At 58.8% G+C, this 25,591-nt stretch overlaps 1 protein-coding gene and 1 long non-coding RNA gene across 2 annotated transcripts; both read left to right on the top strand.

The window, feature by feature from the left end:
• Nucleotides 1–4,612: 4,612 nt before the first annotated feature.
• On the top strand, nt 4,613–12,813 carry TLE5 (TLE family member 5, transcriptional modulator). Its single transcript, XM_032394761.1, has 7 exons — nt 4,613–4,734; nt 5,680–5,777; nt 8,035–8,098; nt 9,467–9,511; nt 10,124–10,186; nt 11,493–11,567; nt 11,653–12,813. Exons 1-7 carry the CDS (start codon nt 4,708–4,710, stop codon nt 11,872–11,874), a joined length of 594 nt encoding a protein of 197 aa, XP_032250652.1. The 5' UTR covers nt 4,613–4,707; the 3' UTR covers nt 11,875–12,813.
• Nucleotides 12,814–18,540: 5,727 nt separating this feature from the next.
• LOC116625856 lies at nt 18,541–21,100 on the top strand. The gene is made up of 3 exons (XR_004298133.1): nt 18,541–18,568; nt 19,698–19,866; nt 21,031–21,100. It is a non-coding gene; the product is annotated as an uncharacterized LOC116625856 (long non-coding RNA).
• The last annotated feature ends 4,491 nt before the right edge of the window (nt 21,101–25,591 follow it).

The raw sequence follows: 25,591 nt of genomic DNA, 5'->3' as shown, positions 1-25,591 counted from the left end.
TGCTGCGGGAAACAGGTTAGCAGTTCCTCACAAATGAAGCAGAATTACCATGGTGACCCAGCAATTCCACTTCTGCATGTATATCCGAGAGAAATGAAATTATTCATCCACATAAAGACATAGACAAATGTTCACAGCAGCAGGATTCACGGGGGCCCCGAAGTGGAAACACCGACAGATGAACAGATACACGCACACGGTCCACCGCCGACGGGAGCGTCCCTCCGCCAGGAACAGGAGCGAGGCGCCCACACGCGCGGCCCCGGGGACGGACCCCGAGCCCACGACGCTCAGGGAGGGAACCAGACACAGAAGGCCACATGGGGTGTGAGTCCACATGGGTGACACGTCCAGAACAGGCTCATCCACGGACGGGAAGGGGGCTCGTGGAGGCCCAGGGCTGCGGGCGGGGAAGACGCGGAGTGACCCTGATAAGGATGGGGTTTCTTTTTGGGGTGACAGAATGTTCTGGAACTAGGTAGAAATGATCATTGCACAACATGGTGAATGGATTAAATGTCTCTAATGGTGAATTTTACGTGTATTTTACCGCAATTAAGAAAAACAGTTTGCACTAAAACAGTGTGTCTCGTGTTGTCGGAGATTCTTGGTACCCCCTTAAACTCTATGCCTGAAGAAAGTGCCTCACTCAAAACTGCACTTATCCTAGTCCCAGCCCTGCCAGAATGAAGCAAGGAAGTCACAACGAGGTCTCATTGAGAAGGTGACCTTTAAGCCAAGCCTGGAAGGAAAGGAAAGAATTAGCCAAAATGGCATTTGGGGATGCCTATCAGAGCAGAGGAAGTAGCCCATGCAAAGGCCCTGGGACAGGTCCGGGCCTGGTGTGTTGGAGGAACAGCAAGGAGGCCCGATTGGCTGGAGCAGAGTGAGCGAGGGAGAGAGACTTCGAAGTTCAAGCAGGGCGTTGGGGGCCTCGGGGAGGATTCGGGCCTTTACTCCAGGGAGGTGGGAGCCCTGGAGGGCTGCGGGCAGAGGACAGACAGGACTTGAGTCAAGTTTTTAAAGCCTGTTAGCTCTGCAAGAGGAGGGATTTTCATCCTCCTTAGTCAGCGCCCTAAACCTCCACTTAGAATCCTCCTCGGCACAGAGTAGGTGCAGTAGATACTTACTGAGGGAAGGAAGGAGGAACAGCTCCAGCTGGGGGCGGGTAGGGGGGACGAGGTGCAGGGTGGGAATCTCACACTGCCCCCAAGTCACCCGGCCGGGCTGTGGCAGGCCAGAGGCTCAAACCCAGAGCTGGACAGCTGAGGCCCCAGCTCCACTGGGCCTACCAGAGGGAGGTCCCCAGCCAAGCCGCCGGTGGCCACCTGTTTCCTCCCCCGCCTGTGATTAATGGCCCTGCAGCCCATCCATCATGCACCAGCCAGTGCCTGGCTCTGCCCCGGAGGCCGTGGGGCCCAGCGCTCATTTGTAAGCAGGCTGCGAGGCTGGTCCCAGACGGTTGGATCCATGAGACAGATCCCTGCCCTGCCTTGCTCCCAGATATGGCCCTGAGAACCCCGGGGAAGGGGAAACACCAGGATGCGGGCCCAGAGTCGGGGATGGGTGGGAGCTGAGGGACATACAGGGGTGCTGCCCGACGGCAAGATCCTCGAAAGCCCCAAGCCCCATATTAACTATCTAGTCAAGACCGTTCCGTCCCGGGCTGTGGCGCCCTCCCCGCCTTTCCCTCACCCACCGCTCCTCCATGCAGTGGCCCAGACCGGCCTACCCCTCTCCTGAACTGTGGTGTGAGCACCCCACCCCGTCTCCCGGCCTCCCACCTTGCCTTCCTCCATTCCGGCAACCAGCAGAGCCTTCTACCTGGCAGACCCTGTATGCTGCTCTAAGCCAGGGCTTCTCAGCTGGGGACGATCTGGCCCCCAGGGACACTCATCAAGACTGGGCAGGGAGGTGCTCCTGGCACGGAGCGAGTGGGGGCCCGAGATGCGGCTCAACACCCCACAGTGCCCAGGATGGGCCCTCACAGAGAATGATCCAGGCCAGAATGTCAGGAGTACAGAGGCTGACTGAGAAACTCTGCTCTAAAACCTCCCATGGCTCCCTAGTGCCCTCCATGTAAAATGCCAATGTCGCAGTCCAGAAGGCAGGGTCCTGCTTCCTCAAGGCTCCTGGTCCTCTCTGACCTCCCCCCCCCCCCCCGCTGCCCTCATGCCCTACCTGGAGGGGCTGTGTCACATAGTGGTTAAAGGCCCAAGGACCTGACTTTACATCCTGGCCCTGCCACCTTCCAGCTGTGTAACTTTGGCCAGGTCACTTCACCTCATGGTGCCTTAATTTCCCCATCTTTCAAATGGTCATAATACCTAAGGCTAAAATCCTTAAAGCCCAGCATGGCACATAGTAAAAACATATACAGCTTGGTTGGTTTATTTTTATTCATGGTCTGGGACACAATTCTGGGCTTCTCTGCCTGCTGAAAGGCCCAGCCCTGACCCCACTGGGCTGGGGTGGGGGGGGGGGTCTCTCTTGTCCAGCTCTGCCCCTGCCAGCCAAGGCTGGGGTCTGCTAAAATGGGAGTGTTTGATCCCCAAATGCCTGAATACTAGATCAGGCTCAGACACGGGCGGCTTCCCAGGAGAAAGGGGGTCTGGCGTGGGGCTCATGGTGTCCCACAGGACCTGAACTCAGTTTAATGCTGTGTTGTCAACATCCTGAAGTTCCTAAATTCCTAATAATTTTTCAATAAGAGACACTGCATTTTCATTTTGCCTTGCCCAAAAATTTTATAGCCCATCTGCATCGGGGACTCTGATATGATGAGTGGGGTCTGCGTGTTCCAGAACCCGACAGGAATATTGAAGAATTTTCCAAAAAGGTGTTCCTTTTTTTCTTATAGCATCAGGACGAGGGGAACCCACATTTTCCTTACTCATCTCTGGCCCCATCAGATACCATTTTTATTTAACACACTGATATTCTGCTCAGCATGAATTTTTTTTGGTATGACTTTTTATTTTAAAAAACATTAAAGTAGCATTTATCTTGCAGGGTTTTGTGTTTTTCGGGTGGGCGGGGGGGGGGGACAGGAGAAACCTTACATTTTGCTTATTCATCTTATACTTGTCTGGCCTTTCATCTGCCCAGGAAAGGTGTCTGGGGTCCGAACTCTCCGTTTTACAGATTGGGAAAACCCACGGCCCAAAGAAATCATACACATCCAGAGAGGCAAGCTGCATAGTTGATAATGATGGTGATGGTGGTGGTAATTAAGAGCCTGCATTTAGCACTTGCCGGGTTAACTGTGCATTACTTCACCAGCTTCTTTGGGGCCTGTTCTCCACATGGCAGCAAGAGAGATCCTATCAAAATCCCAGTTAGGCCGGCCCTCCCCCGTCCAGGGCTCCCACCTCCCAGCCTCCCTTGCAGTAAAAGCCCAAGTCTCTCCCCAGCCCCCAAGGCCCTGCATCATCCGTCATGCGCCTGGCACCAGCTACAGAATTTGCTCGGCCCAATGTAGAACAAAATTGTGAGACCTCTTGTTCAAAAACTATTAGGAATTTCCAGACCACAAGAGCAGGTCATGAACCCAAGCACAGGCCCTTCTGAGGGCAGGGCCCCTGGGTGAACGCATTAAGCTGCTGGCTCTGCCTCCGCAGTGCCAGGCTCGGTGCTGCCTCAGGGCCCTTGCACTTGCTATTCCCGCCTCCTTGACTAAGCCACCCCCGCCCCCACCCCTAGCAGGGCTCTCTCACCTTCAGGTCCAGGAGGCCTCTCCGACCGTCCTGTTGAAAACCTTACCCCGGCGCTGCCCCCGACTCTCCCTGCGGCTTCATTTGCCCCATAGCGGTTACCACCGGCTGACCTGCCAGGGATTTGGGCTCGTGCGTTTGTCCGTCTGTCTCATGTCATCTCCGCCAGGGCTGGGACTTTGTACCCCCCACCCCCAACCCACCCCCAGGTCCTGGAGCAGGGCCTGGCACACAGTAGGCGCTCAGTCAATGTGCGTTGAAGGGATGGCTCCCAGGAGGTCGGCGGGATTACCTCGGCCTTTCTACAGAAGAGGAAACCGAGGCTCCGAGAGAAAACAGCCAGGGAGCCAAGGTTACAGAGCACGTCCCTGGCACGCGTCCAGGTCGCGCCATGACAGAGTCGGCGGTTTAGACGGGGGCGGCCGGGCCCTTTCTCCGCCCGATGGGGAAACCGAGGCCCGGCGGCGGCCCGGGCCACCCCGCCGGGAGGGGCCGCGGCCCCGGGGCGGGGCGCGCCGTGCCCAAGGTCACCGCGCCGGCCGGCCGGGGAGGCGGGCTGGGTGGGGATCCGCAGGCCTCCCCGGGCGCGCGCCCCCCTCGGCGGCGCGCACGGGGCCCGGGAAGCAGCAGCGGCGGCGGCGGCGGCGGCGGCAGCAGGTGGAGCCGGAGCCTCCGCGCAGCCGAGGCCGCGGCCACTGCCGGCGTCGCCGCCATTAGACAATAGGAGCGGCGGCCGGGCGTGCGGGGAGGCGGGCGGCGGGGAGGGGCGGGGAGGGGCGCCGGGCGCGCAGGAAGCGGGGCCCGGGGCGCGCCGGGGCCGGGCGCGCGGGGAGGGGGCGCAGGAAGCGGGCGAGGCCGGGCGCGGGAGGCGGCGGCGGCGGCCCCGGGAGCTGCCGATCGGCGCCGGGACAAAGGCGCGGCCGCCCGGCGCCCCGAGCCTCCCGAGCCGGGGCGCACAGCCGGGGCGCAGCCCGCGCCCCCCGCCGCGACTGACATGATGTTTCCACAAAGCAGGCATTCGGTAAGCGGGGCCCGCCGGCCCGGCGCCTCCCCCCCCCCCCCACCCCCCCCCCCCGCCGCCAGCTCCCTGCTCGGCGCCTCCCCCAACTCCTGGGCCGGGTCCCCTCCAGCTCCCGGCCCAGAGCTACTCCCCCGCCCCCACCACCCAGGCTCCCCCCACACCCCCGGAGGTCCGGGTCTCTCTCCCAGCTCCCGACCCAGTTTCTCCCCCTAGTTCCCAGACCCGGTCCCCTCTAGCTCCCGGCCCGGATTCCCCCCTCCCCCAGCCCGTGGGGCATGCTTCCCCCCCCCACCCCAACCCAGCCAGGCCGGGCCTCGGATGGCCTTGGCCTCGGGCCTGGGGCACCCGGGGAGCCCCACCGGGCACCTCGAGCACCGGGGCTGGTTTTGGGGCCTGGGAGTGGGGGGGGATCCGAGGCGCACCCCTCCCGGAAGAGCGTGGCGGGGAAGAAGGGTGCTGGGAATCTGGGGTGGAGGGCCCCCCCCCGGGTAATTTCGGGCGCTGGGAGAGGCCCCTTCCCCAAAGGGACTTTGCAAGGAGGACTTGCGCCCCCACCAACTTGGGGAGGGGGACTCCAGGACTCCTTCTCCCCCCTCGCAGAGGCAGTTGGGGCTCTCGGATGTGCACACCCCCCCCCCCCGGCGCATTGGAGGGGCGGTAGAGGGCGCACGCTGCCCCCCACCAAGGGCGGACCTTAAAACGCACCCCCACAGCCTGGGGGTGGCGGGGAACGAGGCGGCTCCGGGCGCACCCACCCCCTCGCCTTCCCCCGGGAGAGGCGGGGGCAGGAAGCGAGGGCGGGGGCCGCGCCAGGGGCTGTAAACACGGGCCCGGGAAGTGGGGCGGGCTGGGGGGGGCGCGCTGCAGCTGCGCCGGCCGGCCGGCTGCCTGGGGGGTCGCCCCGCCCCGCCTGGCCCTGACCGGGGCCGCCCCCCCTCCCCACAGGGCTCGTCTCACCTACCCCAGCAACTCAAATTCACCACCTCAGACTCCTGCGACCGCATAAAAGACGAGTTTCAGCTGCTGCAGGCTCAGTACCACAGGTGAGCTGGGGGCCAGCGGCCCTGCAGGGTGGATGGTGGAGCCCCCCCACCCAGGCCTGGAGGGAAGGTTGTGGCCACTGCTACATACATATATTTGAAAAAAAATGTAGGTAGAGAGCGTCCTATTATGTGGTAGGCGCTGTCGTGAGCACTTTTCTAACATTAAACTCACGTAGACGTCAAGAGAGCCCATTTCACAGGTAAAAACACTGAGGCACAAAAAGTTAAATTATTTGCCCAGAGACTCAACTATCCGTGTGGCTTCAGAGTCCCTCTCCCCATCCCCACCCCCAACCCCCTTGGATAAAAGACCTCCCAAGAAGTTGGGGGATGGATCCTCTACCTCCCCACCCCCAAAAGAAAACATTCTGTAGCCTGTTCTATCTCTTTCTGCTTAGTTTTGGAGAAGGAGTTCCTAGCGTCCTAACAGATTCTCAAAGGTGGCTCTTCCTCCAGAATTTAACGTTCTAACATTGTAAAGGGCTTGCCAAGTGCAGGATCTAAGGGGAAGGACCTGGTACTATCTTCATCTCACAGTTAAAGAAATTTAAACCCAGAGAGGTTAGAGATTTTCTGGGGATGCACAGCAGAGAAGTGGCAAACTGAGATTTGCAGCCAATCTCTGGGTTGAAGAATGCAGATTGTCAAGGCGCTGTTAACGGGGGGGGGGGGCTTTGCCTGGGAATCAGAAGGGAGTCTTTGGTCACCGTCACAAATCCCAGCAGGGCCTTAGGCCCTCTCTGGACCTCAGTTTGCCTGCACAAAAGTGTTTCAAGAAGGAGACTGGGTTTTCTCCAAGAAGAGAAATAGATATAGATGTATAGATATATTTTCAAAAACTTCACCTTTTGGGGGTACTTTCCATGCTCCCCACGTGCTAAATACTGAGCCGACATCCTGTTGTTCCATCTTCCCCATTTTCCTGTTATTGTGCCCATTTTTCAGACAGGGAAACTGAGGCACAGGCCGTTGAAAGGCAGGCCCCAGCAACTTTGTTCTGGTTCCCCGATCGTTTAGGGACTTGGCTTGGCAGGCCTGGCTACAGTGAGGGGTCCTGCCACATTGGGGGTGCACACAAGATTTGCCAGACCCTCAAGAAGGGCCAGAAATTCAGAGTTTGGAGTGAAATTGCCTGTTTTGTTTTGTTTTTTTAAATGGTGTCAACAAATAGCGTTTTTTAAAGAAAATGAGAGAAAACAAAGTCCAGGGGGCTGGGGGGCATAGGCACACAAACCGTGGCTCATCTCTGAATCTGGGCGTACAAGTCACAGTTTGGTGGGGGGAAGCGCCAGGCCCCTGGGAGGACCGTAAGATCAAGCATTTTATTGGGTGTTTACTGTATACCAGGCACTGTTCCAGAAGCTTCTCTTGTCTTAATCCATTTCCTTCTCACCACCCCACCCTGGGAGTTTGGTACTTGGCGATGCAGAGACCAAGGCCCAGAGAGGTAGAGGGGTTTGCCTAGAGCCACAGAGCATCAAGGGAGCAGGGCTGAACTTTGAATCCAGTGCGTCTGGCTTGCGTCTGTGCCGTCAGCTTTCTAGGTCTTTCTCTGCCCTCCTCACTGGGGACAGGGGTGGGTGGGCTTTGAGAAATGCCCTAAGCTCAACCCTGCTGGGAGAGCCTGAGAGAGGGCAGTGGATAACCGGCTCACCATCTCTGTTACCCAACAGTGGAACTTTTACCCCCTAGTGAAATCAAGGCTTATAAGAGGGTCTGGGCCCCCTTTGAGATTCCTTGGTGAGTCCAACCCAGAGCCCTGCCAGCCAGCCCTCCACCCTCCACCCTCTCTGCCCTTTTGTGTTTTCTATTCCTTCCTCCCTGGCTGGATAGTTTTCCCCAGGGATTGGGACTGTGGCCTCTGAAGCCCGCTTTCTGGCTGTGTGACCTTGAGCGTTACTCAACCTGTCTGGGCATCCGTTGCATCATCGATGAAATGAGGGTGACACAAATATTACCGATCTCATCGAGTCTCCGGACAGGGAAAAGTTTCTTTGAGTCCCTGGCTGACCCACAGTCCGCGTGTTTGCTCCGCCTTTTGTTATCTATATTATTACCCATTACTTTCTCTGCCATCAGATCTATGAGGGTGATTTCATGATCCTTGTTTTACAGTTAGGGAGCCTGAGCTCCACCCCCCTCCGCTCCATCTTCACAGAGGAGGACGTCCTTCTGCCCCACCAAAGCTCTGGGTGCCTCCCGCACAGTGGGGGACCTCAGCCCAGCCCCTGGTCCCTCTCCCCTTGTTCTTTTTCAGCCTGAAGCTGGAATGTGACAAGCTGGCCAGCGAGAAGTCAGAGATGCAGCGTCATTATGTGATGGTAAGCTGGCCTCCCGGTTGGGCAGGGCAGGGCAGGGGAGGGGCGACCCCAGACCCTCCTCCACCCCTGGCAGCTGCCTGAACCCTGGCCACCTCCTGGGGGATGGACGAGGATTCGGGGTCTGCTCTGCATTCAGCTGGCCCCTGGGGCCTGGCTGAGGCCGCCTTGCTGGCCTGGCTGCCGGCCCAGGCAACGGCCCAGGTGCCAAACCACCGGGCTGCAGCCTGGGCCTGCCAGGTCCCCCGGCTGTCCTTGGCAACAGAGGAGGCCGCTGCTGTGAAAGCCAAAGCCAGGAACTGGCTGGGGGAGCTGCCGGATCCCTCCCTGCCCCCACAGTTCCAGCATCCCAGCCTTAACCCCTCCTTGTCCAAGCTTCAGAAGGAGGACTCCTGGCGGGGGGGGGGGGGGGGGGGGGGGGGGGGGGGGGGGGTCGAGCAGGAAGCTGACATCCTTTGAGGTTGGAGGGAGGGAAGGGGTGACACCGCATTCTTTGCCTGACATCTGAGACCCTGTCTCTGCGCTTTGCCAGAATAACTTGCTGGGATCCCTACCCACCAGGTGGCAGTTTCTACATCAAAAAGCCCCTGCCTTGGTCCAGCCCAGAGCCCAGCTCTCCCGGGCTGTCGATGAGGCAGAGCCAGACACCGACCCTCCTGGCCCTAGAGGGCTGGGGCAGAGGGAGCGACCCAGGACGGGGATTCCAGAGGGGGGCACACTGCCTGAGGAAGGCTACATGGAGGATAGGGCATTGCAGCTAGGGTCTTGAAGAATGAGTAGGAGCTTGCTGGGCAGAGAAGAAACCACGGGAAGTCCTGGGAATGAACTTGGCTTCCCCTGCCCCACCCCCAGGGATGATGGGGAGCCATGAGGGGCTTTAGAGGAGGGGAGGAGGCAGGGTCAGATCTGGGGCGTGAGGAGGGGGGCTACTGACCCCAGAGCCAGACCCAGCAGGCTTTGTTTATCCTGATTATTTATACCCAGGAAGGCAAACTTCCCTGGAGTCTGGGGCCACCCGCAGACAAGACACATAAAGATAAAAGATTAGGAGTCCTGGAATGTATGTGTGTTGGAGAGAGGGCTGGATAATTTTTCCAGAAACCAGGGGAGCCAGGCCTGGCTGGGGCCCTGAAGCTCCCCCAGCTCCCGGCAAGCAGCTCCACCAGGTGCCTGGGCTTCTGCTCCCGGTGTGGGCGCCTCCCACCTGCCCTCGTGCTCCCCACCGTGTGTGTGTGTGTGTGTGTGTGTGTGTGTGTGTGTGTGTGTGTGTGTCCGTCCGTCCCCCCCGCACTCCCCACCGTGTGTGTCTCCCCCTGGCACACCCCCCAGCCTTTGCCCACCCCCATTTCTCTCTGTCTCCCAACCATGCAGTACTACGAGATGTCCTACGGCTTGAACATTGAGATGCACAAGCAGGTACGCACCCCCCCCCCCCCCCGCAACCCCAGACAGGTGGGCCCAGCCCCTTGGCTGCGCACCAAGTCTGATCAGGCCTCCATACCTGATCCTGTTACCTTCTGAGCCCCTCCCCCTGTTCCTTCTCAGGCCTCCCTGGGAGGTTTATCTCCCTGAGGGGAGGGGCAGAGACCTCCCCCGCAACCTACCACCCCCACCCCATTGACTCCCCTTTCTGACAGTGGGGCAGGGTGACATGCCAGCACACTGCGAACCCCAGGATTGCCCCTTGCCCTCTGGCCTTGCTTTGGCCATCTGTGCCCTGAGTAGGCTGATATCAGGGATGTCATAAAAGTAATGATGTTGGTGGCCCCCTGGCCCTTCCCCCCCCCCCCCCCCCCCCCCCCCCCCCCCCAGCCTGGAATCGGTCCTGAGCCTTCCCTGTTAGCTGCAGAGCTGAGAGCCAGCCTTAGATCCCACCTTGGCTGCTGACCGGGGCCCATAGTCTGGAGGTGTTGATCTGACCCTGGGCAGAGTTGGCCTCCTCTTGGGTAGAACCTCACAGGCCTCCTGGGGCTGGTCTGCACCTGCCCCCTGCTGCCTGCCCTGGACTGAAGCCTCTGTGTGTTGCAGGCTGAAATCGTCAAGAGGCTGAATGGGATTTGTGCCCAGGTCCTACCCTACCTTTCCCAAGAGGTGAGTGGCTCCCCGGGGGCTGCAGGGAGGAGGTGGTAGTTGGACCGTGAACTTGCCACAGGGCCTGCCCCCCCCCGCCCCCCCATGCTCTGGGGCAGCAGCTGTTGGATGCCCAGGGCGCACACCTCCCCTCTCTGGACCTCCCAGACACAGAAGAATCCCCAGCTTGGAGAAACCCCAGGGGTGCAGGGCGGTGGAGGGAGGGGCCTCAGCCTGCTGTGGAATTCCCAGCCTGAGTGAGTCATTTCACGGGTAAAAATGTCAGATATGCCAAAGACTACACCAAGATTTTTTTTTTTTCCCTTTTTGCTTCTGCCTTTAACCCTCTTGAGATTTGTCTGCCAGGCCCTGTGGGTGGCCTCAGGCCAGAACCCGGAGGGGGTGTGTACAGGGAAGGCACTCAGCTCATGTATGCAGACAGACAGACAGACATGCACAGGTGCAACACAGATGTACACATGGACCCGTGGACACACGCACCCTGGGGAGCCATGCGCTGAGCTCTTGCTTTTGCTTTTTGGGATTTTAAGACTCTTGGTGTGGGGCCCACTCCACATTCCCCACCACTGCCATTCCTGCTCTCTGCCAGGTTTCCTGTCGATCTTTCATCATTTCCTCTTTAATCCCTGACTTTATCTTGGGGCCCTTCGGGTACCTGCATGCTCAGGGACAATTCCAGAAGGACACTATGAAAACCCTAGAGAAGGGGGTTCTTGGGGCCCTGAAGACCTAGGCTTGTGCTTTCCTTTCATGACAGGGGCTTCCTGGTAGGCAAGGCAAAAAGGGAGATTGGCAGAGTCTAGCATCTGATGGCAGGAGACATGGACTCGTAGGGAGGGCTGGGGTGTGGGCGGTAAATTGCCCCGGGGAGGGATTGCCCTGAACCTAGACTCATACCCCAGCACGGCCAGAATCCACTGGGCCTTCCCCAGCTGTAGAAGGAGAGGAGCTTGGGTTAGCAGATCTCAGAGCACAGTCTGTGAGCTCTTAGGATCAAGACTTCCCTGTACAGTTGGCCAGGTTGTGCACTGTACATTGACTTCTTGGCGTATCGCATTGAATAGGTCACGATCCAGGGTTTCTCTTAGACTCACCCAGTGGCGTTTTCTTAAGTATCTGGCATCAACCCCTTTGGGTCTTCTGCGAATCCCACTTGGTGAACAGAAGCGGCTGGAGGGGAGGGGTTTTCTGATGGGATGGAAAGCCATGGTGGGGGGTACCTTCCCCTGGGCTCTGTGGCTCAAACCCCCACAGAGATCAGGGCATATAGCACCTGGCTCCTCTCTTTACCCCACCCCCCTTCCAGCACCAGCAGCAGGTCTTGGGAGCCATCGAGAGGGCTAAGCAGGTCACCGCTCCTGAGCTGAACTCCATCATCCGGGTACGTCTGGGTCTTGGGCGGGCGGGCAGGTAGGCGGGCAGGTGGGCCCACGGCAGCTCATGCTTCCCTCCCGTCTGCCCTGCAGCAGCAGCTCCAAGCCCATCAGCTGTCCCAGCTGCAGGCTCTGGCCCTGCCCCTGACCCCGTTGCCTGTGGGGCTGCAGCCGCCCGCGCTGCCCGCCGTCAGCGCGGGCACCGGCCTTCTCTCGCTGTCCGCGCTGGGCTCCCAGGCCCACCTCTCCAAGGAAGACAAGAATGGGCACGACGGTGACACCCACCAGGAGGACGACGGCGAGAAGTCGGATTAGCGGGTGGCCGGGACGGGGAGGGTGGGGGGACAAAGGGGAGACAGACACGGAGAGAGAGGAATGTTTAGCGCAAGACACAGTATAGCTTGGGATCGGCTGAACTTGGTAGTATTTATGGTAGCCGCCTGCTGGGGTCCTAGCCCTGCCTGTGCGCCACCCCTCGCTTCGCTCGCACCCCCGGCTCCCGGCCTCCCTCCTCCTCCTCCTCCTCCTCTCCTTCCTCCCTCCTCCTCCTCCCCTGCAGCCTGAGTGGGCGGATACCTGCTCATTCCACCCAGGAGGCAAGCTGAGGCCTGGAGGCACAAATGGGAGGCCAGGTCAGAAGACAGCAAAGCCTCAGAAGCCCCGCACCCCTGCACTGCCCCCTTCCGCAGCCGTGCCCCTGACCGCCGGGCCGCCGGGCCCCTCAGGGCGCACGCCCCCCGCCTCCCCCCCGGCACTGCATGCAGACACCACGCTAGCTGCCCCTTCCTGCCCTGGGCACCCCACGTCCCTCCCGCCTCACTCACCTCCTCTGCTAGTTCCAGAGCCCACGCCCACCTGTCCTCTCCCCGCGCGCCCGCCAGAGAGGGGGCAGAGAGAGTGAGCTTAGCCAGGAGCAGGGGGGAGGAGTGGGGGGCGGGCGTCCCAGAATTCCCTTTCTCCCCTTCCCGAATAAAGATGAGGGTACTCAAGTTGTCTTGGTTTTTATTTTATTTTTTTCCTTTTTCCAGTATACTAGCTTGTCTTTTAAGAAAAGGGATATTTAAAAAAAAAAAAAAAAAAAGACAAAAATGTTTTAAAAAAACAAGCAACACCCACACCTGTGTCTGTGTATATAGCCTTTCAGACTGTCAGCTCCTGTTGTGTTCAGTCGTTTGATCGCTGCGGAGAGAAGGGAGAATGCTGTATCGAGGGTGGGCTTAGCTGTGCCTTTCAAATAAAGATGTGAGAAGGTTGGTTGCCTTGTTCCTGCCTCTGTGTTGCGGGGCCGCGGCGGTGCCCCCCTTCCCACGGGAGGAGGGGGCTTCCCTCACGACTGAGCTCCCGCCTCCTTCCAGGACGGGATAGTGAGGGTTGGCTGGGGGGGGGGGGGGGAGTCCAGCTTGCCAGCGTGGGCTGTCTCCCCAGCTTGATGCATAGACCAGAGAGGGTCAGCTGGAGGCTGTAGGTCACACAGCCAGGCCCAGGTGCTTGAAGTTGAGCAGAGCTGACTTCTGATCCCCAGGCCAGAGGGCTCCTAAGTGGCGTTCTTTTCTCTTAGAGACAGATTTTGAGACTGCAGAATCCATCCCCGTTGCATACCCACAGAGACCCTTTTTCCAGATCTGAGAACACAGGACCACCCCCCAGCTGAACCTGACCCTCCGAGGACCTCTGGAAGGTCTCCCTGCCACGCCCCAGCTGGACCACCCAGGGAGCCAGAAGAAAAGGAGATTCCCGGAGTGAACCTGGCACCTGGGCCAAGAGACCTCAGGCTGCCCACCCAGGATATGGGGAGAGGCTGAGGATGAGGCAGGGTGGGGCAGCATAGAGTTCCTTACCCTCAGGGACCGGCACCTGGGGGGCTTTTGAAGTCCAAGAAATTCTCACCTGCCCCCCAATCTAGCAGGTTCCCAAGGTGGACCAAGGGCATGGGGGGTGGCGGCTGGCTAACCTCTGGGGAAACGGCTCATGTCCCTGAGGAAAGAGAGGAGGGGGGAGCATGATTGGGTGGTCCCACCAGCCTCCTGCTGGGTCCCAGCCCTCCGCCACAGCACCTCTCAAAAGCCCGCGTGATGGGGGTCCCTCCCTGCCTAGCATTTATCCTTGTGCTGAAAACCCAAACTCACCCAGGACACTTGGGGAGCGAAAACTGTTACAGTGCCAAGTGTCGTACCCACCTGGAAGGCAATCTGGCACCCAGCAAGTCCCCTCCTGGGTCCCCACCCCCAGAGCCATGCCGCTCCCAACCTCCACAAAGGCACGGACAAGGGTGTTCAGAGTTGCTGTCCTTCCTCCCCACTTCCCCCAACCGGAAGCTACCCACTGCCCATCGACAGCAGAATGGCTAAGCTGTGACATCATCATGCCTGGGAAACACGACGCAGCCACGAAAAAGTACGAGCCACCACTCTACTCAACACCCTGCATCTCGCGCACGGCACGCTGAACAAAAGCCGGGGACAAAAGCGTAAATACAGAGTGATTCCATTTATATAAGGAACAAAATCAAGCCCAAGTGACCTACAGTGTCAGGTGTCATGGGGTCACCCTTGGGAGAGGGTGGGGGAGGGGCAGAGGGGGCTCAAGTTCCATTTCTTAACTTGGGGGCTGATGACATGAGTGTGTTCACTCTGTAATCATCAAATTGTTCACTTACAATCTGTGCCCTCTTTTGTGTGTTACATTTCACAATTAAAAAAAATCATAAAAAATAGATTTGGGGGGCCTCCATGGCAGCTGGTCCTGCTACCCACCCCTCCAATGACTCCAGCAGGCTGCAGCCAGACTGAACCATCTTGCTGTTCCTTGCCTAGAGGCCTTTGCACATGCTGTTCTCTCTGTCTGGAACAGTGTTCTCCCTCTTTTTTTCCCCCCTTCCCAGGGTAGTAATCCTCCAAGACTTCCAGATGTCAGTTTTCTCAAGTCCTCCCCCGACCCTACCCCAAAGCAGGGGTCTGTGGCCCCTCCACCCAGGTCCCGCACAAGCAACATATTAATATGTCACATGATGGTTGCAAGGAATAATCCAGGCAGCCCAGCAATCATGGCCGTGGGAGGTAGGGTTGTCAGCCCCTTGGCAAGATGAGAAGACTGAGGCCCAGACAGGCATGATGGGGGCCTCCAGCCTTGATTTAAATCCTGGCTCTCGCTCTCACGGCTGGATAGTCTAGACAAGTGGCTTCACCCCTTCGGATCTTGGATTCCCTATCTGTAAAATGGGTATGATCTCAGAACAAGCCCTTGTTATGAAGATCATATTATTTAATCCGTGGACATGCTTCTAGCAGAGACTGGCACGTTCATTCATTTATTGGGACCTACTTGGAGCCCCAGGGACACAGAAGACATAAGTTCCTGCCCTCTGGCTGGAATAGACAGATAACCAGGAAAATCCAGAATGTGTTGATAGAGAGCAAGGGATGGGGAGTGTTGGCTGTCTTTTTTTTTTTTAATTTGCTCACAGAAGCAACTCAATAAATGTTAGCAAATTTATTGAGGGCAGACCTGAGTTTGTACCCGTCTCAGACCCTAACTAGTGATTTGAGGCAAGTGAAGTCACTTGTCTGACCTCAGTTTCTGGGAAATTGTTCCCGAGAATTAGCAGGAAGCCTGCAAGGGCTCACAAGCTGTCAGCTGATGTTATTATTACTGATGTTGCTGGCAGATGAAGGGCGCCGTGGGGGGGGGGGGTCACAAACCCGGCACCCCCAAACCAGGGGTCTTCTCCGGAGAAGGGGCGCCCTGCCCAGCCACGGAGGGCCTGTGACCTCGGGGGTCTTCCTCCGGGCCTCGGAGCCCCTCCCCCCAATCCCGCCTGCGGGGCTGGGTCCCCCGAGGGTTTGCGGAGGGTCCAGGAGCCCCCGGTGGGGCAGGATGACGAGAAGGTCCCGGGGGTGCGCGATCGCGGCCGCGGAGCCGGGGTGGGCAGAAGGGCCGCCTCCCGAGCCCCCTCCCCGCCGCGGCCTCCCGCGCTTAACGACCGCGCCGCCGGCGACCTCGGCTAATTGATCCGCTAATGGGCCCCGCGCCGCGGCCGCGCCTAATGAGGCGGGAGGAGGGGGCGGAGGGGGCGGAGGGGAGAGTGCAGGGGGCTGAAGAGAGGAGGGAGGAGAAGAGGAGGGGGCGGTGAGAGAGAATGCAGGGGGAGTGGGGAGAGGAGGGAGGGGGCTAGGAAGGGGGAGAGGGAGGAGGAAGACGAGAGAGGGGGTGAAGGGGTGGGGAGGAGGAGAGAATGGAGGGGTGGAGGAGGTTGGGCAGAAACGGGGGGGAGAGGAGGAGGAGGAGAAAATGGAGGGAAGGGAGGGGAGGAGGTTAGGGGGAGAAGGAAGAGGACGGGGGAAGGAGGTAAGAGGGGGACGGGAGGAGGGTGAGGATGGGGAGGAGGGAAGGTGGAGCGCGGGAGAAACAGTAGGGAGGGGGAAGGGAGCTGATAGGGAGGGGCGGAGAAACTCGAGGAGGGGGCCCAGGGAGGAGAGGGAGGAGGGCCATGCCCCTAGCTCTTTGGGCACAGGACTTGAGGAGGGGGGGAGCAGCGGGGATGGGATGAACCCACCCATTTCTGACTACCTCACCCCCCCCAGACACCATCCCTTCAGGGGGTCCCTGCTCCTTCTCCAAAGCTCCTCCCCTTCTCCCACCACTCTCCTTTTGAGAAGAGAAGAGTCTTTTTAGCAGGGGGATCTGTGTGCATCAGGGGTGTGAGCCCCCCCCCCCCGCCGCCACTCTGTGCCTCCATTTCCTGTCCATACAATGGTCCTAATGTCCTCAGTGTTGGAGAATCCCACAGGCCCCAGTGGTCTGAGCCGGACCCAGCCCCTGTCCCCATACACCCCTCTGTACCTCCACTGACTCCTGGGTCTGAGAGCACCCCAGCCCCAGAGAGCTGGCCCTCTCCCTCCTCCTTCTGGTTTGAGCTGGAACTCCCCGCATGACGCATGAAATGGCCACAGTCCAGGCTGGCCAGGTACACCTGCTGCCTTCCTCCTTCCTGAGTCCTCTGGGTGTTGGCAGCTTGGACACAGTCTTGGGGGAGAAGCAGAAAGAAGCCCGGCCGATGGTAGAGTCGGGGACCTGTAAATGACGTCACTCTGCCCATTTTGCAGACAGCAAAACTGCAGCAAATTGTCAAGGCCACAAAACAAGGCAGCGCCATGCCATGGCAGGTCACCTGGCCACAGCTAAAGGAGCTCTTGGCCCCACTAGGAGCAACCAGAAATAATCAGGAAGGCCAAGCGAGTCATAAGGATAATAGAAATCATAAACAGCTACGATTTGAACTTCCGTTACGGTCCCAACCTTGGCTAAAGGTTTGGACTAGTCTCTGTTAATTCCTTCTTCTTCTTCTTCTTTTTTTTTTTTTGACATTTATTTATTTATTGTTATTCATCTCTACACCGAACGTGGGGCTCACACCTACCAGCCCAGAGATCAAGAGTCACATGCTTTTCCGACTGAGGCAGCCAGGCGCCCCATCTCTCAGGTACTTCATGAAAAGACCTGTGAAGGAAGGACCAATTTGCAGATAAAGAAACTGAGGCTCGAGACAGGTAGTGACTTGCCCACGAGCACACAGCCAGGAACCTGGGTCCTGATGTAGGAAGGCCCAAACGACAGGGTCCAGGATCTTAGAGCCATTTTGTTGAAGAGAAAGAGAAAGCTTCTGGAGCCAGTGCTGGAGGGGAGGGCTTCGAGAGGATGGGGGTGCAGGCAGGTCAGGGCACAGCGGGAGGGGGCTGGGCTGAGGAGGGTGTGAGAGGTAGGGGTGCTCCTTGAGGCCCTGCCCCCTCCCTTGTGGAGGCCTTCAGCCTAACCATTCTTGGCCTCTTTTCCGTGCCTGGGGGTGACCAAGCCTGAGAGCACCTCAGGGCCTTTCCCTCTGCCTGGAACACACTGTCCCCAGAGCCATCACCCGCTGCCATCACCACCACCAACACCCCCTCTCCTGCTTGCTTTATCGTCACAGCATCAATCACTGCACACAACTTAAGTCAACAGATATTCCCTTGTTCTCCCTTTCCCCCGCAACTCTGAGTTCCGTGACAAAAGGGATTTGGTCCGATTTGGTCATTACTGAAATCTCAGGACTTAGCGCTGCGCCTGGCACGCAGTAGGTGTTCAGTGAAGATTTAGGGAGCAAGAGAGAAGATGGCAGAGAAGCCAGCCGCCTCCTCCGGGGCCTGCCTGCCAGCCTGGGAGCCATGGCAGGTGTTTGAGCAGAGGAGGGGCACACCCAGGGACACGGAGGGCCCAGGCTGGAGGGAAGACAGAGGCAGGGGCTCCGGAGGAGGCTGTGTCCTCTACAGATGCTTTCTGACATTAGGAGCTGCAGGAGGGAACCCATGCACCCAAAACACCCTGCCCGCCAGGGACCCCCCCCCAGGGTCCCTCCCACTACCTTTGCCCTTCGCTCTGTCTCTGCCCTTGGCTCTGGGTGTCCCAGAGTCTCTGTCTCCCCGTCTCTCTCTCCCCCGCCCCGCCCCCCACCGTCCTTTGAGGTCTTTCTAGATCTCTCTCTCCTCCCTCTCTATCTCTCCCTCCTACTCTCCCCGTGTGCCCCCCGCTCTGTGTCCCCTCCCCGCCATCCCCGCCGCGCAGCCGCCCCCGCCCTCAATGCCCCACCCCCCTACCTCTCCGCACAGGCCTGTTCCACCTACCCCAGCCCCTGGGCCACGTTGCTGGGCGCGGGCCAGGCCTGGAAGCCCGCCCCTCCCCCCCGCCCTTGACCCTCCGTCCCCCCACCCCTTCTCCCCCGCCCCTCCGCCCCTTCCTTCTCCGCCCCCTTCACCCGTCCCCTCCCGCCCACCCTCCGCCTCCTCCCCCGCCTCCCCCTGTCCCCAGTGTTGCCTCCTCCCCGCACCCCACTCTCTCCTCCTCCCCTCCCCTCCCCTCCCCTTCCCTCCCCGCCTCCTGATCCCGGCCCCGGGGAGGGGCGGGGCCCGCGCTCCCTGTGCCCCGCTGGGCCTGACCGGGCCTGTTGGGTAACGCGCTGACCCGGCCCGCGTGGTTAATGGTGGGTTTCCCGGCCTCGGCGGCGGGCAACCGGGCACTAGGTCTGGCCGACCTGGGCGGCGGGGAGGGGGGTGGCCCTGGGACCCCTGAACAGCACGGCTGTGAGCCTTATCCCAAGCGCCGGTGCTGTGTGACCTTGGGCAGGTTCCTAGGCGTCTCTAGGCTGGGCTGCCTCCGCTCCACCGGCTCCCAAGCCAGACCGACTGGCCACGGGCATTTATTGGATGCCAGCTGTGTACGAGGCTCTGTGGTGGGTGCCCAGGGACCCAAGAGGGAGCTCCTCTTGACCCTCATGGAACCCACAGTGTCTAGGGAAGACAGATAACAAATAAACCAGCAAATAAGATAATTTCAGACAACAGTCAAATGCTACAAAGAAAAATCCAACAGGGGCAGGAGACAGAGAATGACAGGAGGCCTCTCTCCGTGGAGGTGACATCTGAGCTGAGACCTGGATGACAGGAGCCCGCTGGGAAGACAGGTAGGGGGAGGGAGGGTGGGGGGCTTCAGGCAGAGAGAAGGGTGAGGGCAAGAGCCCAGAAGCAGCTGCCAGGCTCGCATCCCCTATTTTGCAGGCCTGTTGTGAGCATCAGACACCAGGTCAAGGGAATAATCCAGGCGGCCCAGCAATCATGGCCGCGGGAGGTAGGGTTGTCAGCCCCTTGACAAGATGAGAAGACTGAGGCCCAGACAGGAATGAAAGGTCTCACAGCAAACCAGAGGCCGGAAAAGCAAGATCCAAAATGCCCAGTCTGTTCCACACACATCTGTGCGATGCCTACTGGGGACTGGGGCGAATCTGGGGTCCAGGGAGGAGCCCCCCAAGAGCAGGGATGGAGGCAGGGCTCACCAGGAGGTGGGGTTCACCAGGATGCCGGCAAGGCGCGAGGTGGGGGCCGTGGAGAGGGTGAGGCCGGGACTTGGGATGGAGTGGGTGTGGGGGGTGTGGGGTCTGGGATAGGGGGAATGACCTGGAGCTCCCAAAATACAGGTTGCCTTTTTGTACCGGCTCCTGCCCGCTGCCCCCTGCGCATGCGCACACGGTTATAACAGGCAAGGCCAGTTCACCTGTCCAGCTGTTTGATCCTATGACCACAGGATGAAGTTTCTATCATTCCCCTTGTTTACAGAATCACGGTGTGACACAGCCGCCAGGTCGGATTTGAACCCAGGCCTCCAAGGAAAGTGTGACGTCAGGTGGCCATGGATCCCTGCAAGCTAGGTTATAAATGGAGCCCCTCCCTAGGCTTGCCTCTTTATCCTCCCAACCAATATATGGAGCAGGCACTGAGATAATCAGTAAGTGTTCAGAGAGGGATGAGGCTTTACTGAAGGAAATAAAATGAGGGGGGCTGACCAAGTAGGAAGGTTGAGGGCTGCTGTAAGGCTAGCCAGACCAGGCCTCACTAGGATGTGATGTTCGGGCCAAGACTGGAAGAGGGAGAAGAGTCGGCCATGGGCCAGGCAAAGGAAATAGCCCATACTAAAGTCCTGGGGCAGGACCTTGCCTGGTCTCTCAGCGGAACAATCAAGAGGCGTGAGAGGCTGGAGGGAAGTGGGCGAGGGGGAAAGAGGGAGGAGATGAGGACAGGTAGGGGACGGTAGTCAGATCACGTAGACAGAGGGAGAAGTTTGGATTTTATTCTGAGGGTGATGGGGGGCTCTGGAAGATTCTTGAGCAGAGGAAGGATGGGATCTAATCATCTCTCTCTATATATATAGTTTATTTTAAAGTAAATCTCTATGCCCAACATGGGGCCTGAACTCAGGACCCCGAGATTAAGAAGAGTCACACGCTCTACTGACTGAGCCATTTCAATGAGTGATCAAAGATGGGGGAGGAAGGGAGAGTGCATGCAGACTCCCCCTGTGAAGTGTGAAGCCAGGGTGGGAGAGAGGGCCTTTGGGCCATCAGTGGCTACCCCCCCCAGAGCATTTTCTAGGAGTTATTTTAAATACTTGATCAGTCTTCATTTATTGGAAGATTCTGTCATCGACCCCAGCTTCCAGATGAGGAAACCTGCTGAGCAGAGCAGGGGCCATCGTGGACTCACTGTGGCCCCTTCTTTTCTCTCTTGACTCTCCCTCCCCCCACTGCACAGCCTGGGCGTGGTCAGAGGTCCACCCAGCAAGGTGAGGAGTCAGAGCCCACGACTCCTCAATCCCAGGGGAAGATTTAACATTGCCCCAGCTTTGCTCTGAGTCTCCTTTGGGTTAGGGTGATATAAATGCACTGCTCAGATGAGGCGACTCCTATGCATTCTGCACAACCCCAGCGTCAACACCCCCATCTGACATCTAGGAAGCCTTCCCAACTTTCCAAGCAGGGGCCTCACTCCTGCTCTGTCTCTGCCACCCCGCCGACAGTCCTGGTCCCTCCCGCCCTGACTACAGGGGGCTGAGAGGGTTCTGCTTGGTCTCCCCTGCTTTTCCAAACTTGGGAACCCCTCCTTGAATCCCCAGCATGGCCTAGCCTGGCTGCTCACAGACGGGACAGCCGAGAGCATTGGTTTCGCGAACGAGTCTTGTCCAACCATCTCACTACACAGGTGAGTAAACTGAGGCCCAGAGAGAAGCCCGCAAGAGTCTTAAGGTCACGGTGGGGGGCGCTAGAACCCCGGGGAGGGCTCCCCATGTTCCCAGGTGGAAGAAAACGTGTGTGACTCTTCTGACGGGGGCTCGCCGCCAACCTTGGCAGGAACAGAGGCTCAGAGGTCACCCGAGAGCCCTGGCCGGCAGGAGGGGACAGGCCTGGCTGGTGGCCCAGCAGCTCGGCTGGGGGCGGGGGGGCAGTAGGCAGAGGTTGGCGAAGTCGGAAGCCAAAGGCTTGGCCTCCCCGAGGGAGCCGCTTTCCCGGCCCGGGTCGGATCAATGGGCTGTAATTATACCGCGCCGGGCCCGGAGCCGGCGGGGAGGGAGCGGGAGCGGGCGGGAGAGAGGCGGCGGGCGGGGGAGCGCGGGCCCGGAGAGGGACCCACGTTACTTTGATTGACAGCCGTGCCGGGCGCCGCGCGAGAGCTTCTGGGGATCGTAGTCTTTCCGAGAAGCCCGCTCCCCCTCCTCTCGCGTTTGCGTTCGGAGAAACTGAGGCACGGGAAAGAGCACCTCTCTCCCCTCCGCCTACACGTCGTTTTATCCCTCCCCCATCTGACCTGGGGGACAAAAACTGACGCGTGCTAGGGGCCTCCAGGCCCGGGTGAGAGTCTCAGCTCTTCCCGGGGATTCCCGGGGGTGGGAGGTGTCCGGCGTGATTTAAAGTCTACCTCGGTTTACCTATCTGTGAAATAGGGCGAAAGGCGCCTAGTCGGCCCGCCAGCTGGCCGAGCTTTTGCAAGGTAGTATGTGGGACAAGGGACTCCTGCTTTTAAGGAGAGGCCCGCCAGGCTCAGGGGGTGGCTCGCTACTCCGGGTTTTCGGATACTAATCGAACTGGATCCCCCCCGCACCCCCTCAACAGGACTGAGTTCTGGCGTCCACGAGGCTCTCAGCGTCTCTCGGGGAGGGGGAGCCCCACTCTCCATACCCCAATGGCAGCCTTCTGATTGGCCCAGCCCATCCTAGTGCCTCCTGCCATTGGTTGCGGGTCTCTGGCTCTCCATTGGCCAGCGCTCCTGTGATGTCACGGACCCATGTGGGAGCGCCGCGGGAGGATTGGCTGGTGCACCCAGCCAACCACCGCGGAGAAAGGGATTTCCACAGTAGCTGAGGCGGCGAGGCTGATTTAAGGTGGTCTGAGCAATCCGGGGTCCCAGCGCTGCTTCTCAGCTTTTTCCTTTAAAAAAAAAAAAAAAATCCACATCATAAAAACCCAGCCAGGAACCGGGGCTGAGCCTTTCTGTACAGGGGGAGGAGAGAGATCAGAAGCTAAGCTCCTTCCCCCATTTTGCAGCTTCTTCCCGGATTCTGCAGGTGGGGAAACTGAGGCCTAGAGACGTGGGGCGTGAAGCCCTGGCAGGCAGAGTTGGCTGGGCGAAGCCTTCTCGGGGGTAATGAGAAGGTTGTGCTAGACTGCCCAGACTGTAACTCACCCCCCGCCCCGCCCCCTGCTCTGGCTGCATGTGGCATTTCAGCGGGGTATGGAGTCACAGGCTGCCTGAGGGTCTCATCTCACAGCCTGCTCTCAACGGAGTCTCCCCAAACTCTCAAAGCTGCTCCCAAAGCCGGTGCTCAGAGCAAACCGTCTTCTCCTTCCTGGCATATCTCACATACACCATCGTGGGGGGGGGGGGTGTCTTGTGGCTTCTCAGGCAATCCACAAATCTGTATCCGCCCCCCCCCCACCCCCGTGGAATATGCCTGGTGGAAACATCTAAAGCCTGTTGGGTAAAGGTCCCCTCCTCCAGGAAGCCTCCTCTGGACTCATCAGGCAGAGTCTCCCCCTCCAGGTGCTCCCTCTGTCCTGCTGACTACCTGGGCCCTGGGCCTGGGAGCGAGTCCTTAATTCTGCCCCCCACTCCCCCATCTTGGGGCTGGGCCCCATCTAGGAGCCCAGCGTCTTCCAACATGAGGATGGCTTATAGAATAAATACCTACCTGAAGAGCCTGTGCTCACTGTGTGTAGAGATACCTTTTGGAGGAGACGCCTGCAGGAGATGCTTTGGGGCTGGGCCTTGAAGAAATGGATTTTCTCCAGGCAGAAAAGGAGCAGGAGGGAATTCCAGGAAGAGGTAACCACGCAAGCAAAAGCCCAGAAGTGGGAGAGGACACGGAGTAGGTGATAACAGTGACTGGTGCGGCTGGAGCAGAGAGAGTATGGGAACGGGTGGAAGGAGGTGAAGCCAGGCCAGGCCAGGTGGTGCGGGGGTCTGATGCTAGCTGAGGATCTGGGGGTTTGTTCCCAGGGCCATAGGGAGCCATGGGAAGGTTTTAAGTGAGGGAGGGCCAGACTCACAAAAGGTGATGAGTAAAAGCTGCTCGGATGGGGGAGGTAGGTGGCTTGAGCTCAGAGGGGAGAGGATGAAGAGCTGGCACAGGCTGGGGGGGGGCGCTGAGGGGATAGGGAGCAGGATTGCTTGGCAGGTGAAGGGGAGAGAAGAGGCTAGGTTGATGCTCTGTCTTGGGGGAGAAGGATGGACTGTGGGGCCTGGCAGGGTGAGGAACAGGTCTGGGAGAAGGTGCTCCATCTAGCGACCTGGGGGACATCCAGGGGAGGCATGGCACTTCCTGGAAAGGTTTTGGAAATTAGGACTTCACAGAACACCCCACCCCCACCCCCACCCCCTGCCGCAACTTGGAATTCCTGGCACTGTAGACCCGTGGAACTCGGTTTCTTAGAAGTTCCCAGCAGGAGTGTGGCCAGTGATTTCTGGCTTCAGCTGGATCAGCTGTTTCTTCTCCTCTCCTGCACTCACTGCCTATTCATTTATTGAGCATTTACTGTATACCAGGCTCTGCAAGAGACAGGATCTGTCCCGACACAGCCTAGTGAGGGAGACAGATATCGAATAGAACAACCCACAGAGGAACATGATCATGTCAAAACAAAAGGGAACAAACTGGTGGGACCTAGAAGGAGAGAGAACAGGATACAGTGTTTTGAGAATAAGCAGCTGGGACTAGCGAGCACTGCTTAAACTGGTGGCCAGGAGGGGGCTTTCTTAGGAGGTGACATTTGAGCTGAGACTTGAAGGAAGCGAAGCAAGGGAACAGTATTCCAGACAGAGGGAACGGTAAATGCAAAAGCCCTGAGGCAGACCCCTATCTGGGCTGTTGGGAAAACAGTTAAGAGGCCAGGGTGTCTGAAGCAGAGGGGATGAGGGTGAAGATGAAGGCAGTTGGGATCAGGGAGGGAAGGGCAGGGAGGGAGGTTTGTGCAGGGCCTTGTGGGAAGAGGGAAGCGTTTGTATTTTATTTTGATGACCACGGGGAGCCACTGAATACTCCAGTACACACACACATTCATATCTTTGTCCTCAGGATCTCTCTTTCTCTCCCTGCCCTCCCATCCTTCAGGTCTCATCTCCTAGGTAAACCTCTACAAAGAGGCCTCTCCCAGACACCCCAGATAAGGAGATTCCTCTCGTTGATCTCTGTCACTGCTCCCCAAACTCCGCCTTTGTACACACAAATAGTTGCATAATTACCAAGCTGTGATCTTGTCTTGTCCCCAGAGCGCAGAGAAGGCAGGAATCAGTTCTCCTTCACTCACCCTTATATTCCTGGAACCTGGAAGGATGCCTGGCATGTAATAGATGTTCAATAAGTATCTGTTGGCTGGAAGGCGAGTCCTTCCAGTTCAGTTCAGTAGGGTTTCGTACACTTTGCTCCCTGACCTCCTGACACAGACGCGGGCATTAATAATACAAGGCAAGGGTCTCTCTCTCTCTCTATTTTGTTCTCTGCTGCGCCCCAGTGCCTAGAGCTGTATCTGGTCCACAGGACGTGCTCAGTACATGCTTGCTGATTGACTTAACAAAGGACCTGAGGTTTTTCATAAGCGAGATTGGAATGAGAACGTCCCACCTCCCAGGTGAGTGTAAGAAATGCTCCCTGGATGTCTGTGGTCTATGGTGGGAGTGGAGTCCGTGTCTTCAGAGACCTCAGTCTGAAGGCAGGGATTCAGTTGGCCATTCTCAGTGGGAACTCAGCCTTCCAGGAGCTCACAGTCTGAGAGGGGAGACAGCCCAGTCTGCAAGGGGAGCATCAAGTCCAGTCTCTGGGAGTTTGCTCTGTGCCCGGCCAGGCTGAGGGCTGTCCAGGTACCGTCTCATTTAAAAATAGCCCCTGCCTCTGCCATTTTACAGATGAGAATACTGAGACCCAGAGGGGGCTGGGGCTCCGTCCCTCCCTCCTCAGGTGTCCGCACTGGGCTATTCCCCGGTCCCCTGGGAGGCAGGTTTCCCGCCTCCTCCAGCTCCTTAAGTCTTAGCCCACTCCCCCAGAAAGGCCATTTCTGACCCCGAACTGCCCCCTCCCCACCACGCTGCTCCCCACAGTGGGCCCCTAGGTATTTCTCGGCTTCCTTGCTTCTCTCTCTAGGGCCCTCCGGGAGGGAGGGGGCGACGTTCGGGGGGGGGGGGGGAAC

Source organism: Phoca vitulina, unplaced genomic scaffold (genome assembly GCF_004348235.1).
Source record: "Phoca vitulina isolate PV1807 unplaced genomic scaffold, GSC_HSeal_1.0 scaffold81, whole genome shotgun sequence".
Taxonomy (NCBI): Eukaryota; Metazoa; Chordata; class Mammalia; order Carnivora; family Phocidae; genus Phoca; species Phoca vitulina.
Note: the sequence above shows the minus strand (reverse complement) of the source record. Positions and strands in the feature narration are given on the sequence as shown.

Bases quoted from the DNA above. Each gene is read 5' to 3' on its own strand.
- TLE5 (XM_032394761.1), top strand. From the start codon at position 4,708: ATGATGTTTCCACAAAGCAGGCATTCG. The intron at 5,778-8,034 runs GTGAGCTGGGGG...GTTCTTTTTCAG, and splicing joins CTGCAGGCTCAGTACCACAG to CCTGAAGCTGGAATGTGACA. The intron at 9,512-10,123 runs GTACGCACCCCC...TGTGTGTTGCAG, and splicing joins ACATTGAGATGCACAAGCAG to GCTGAAATCGTCAAGAGGCT.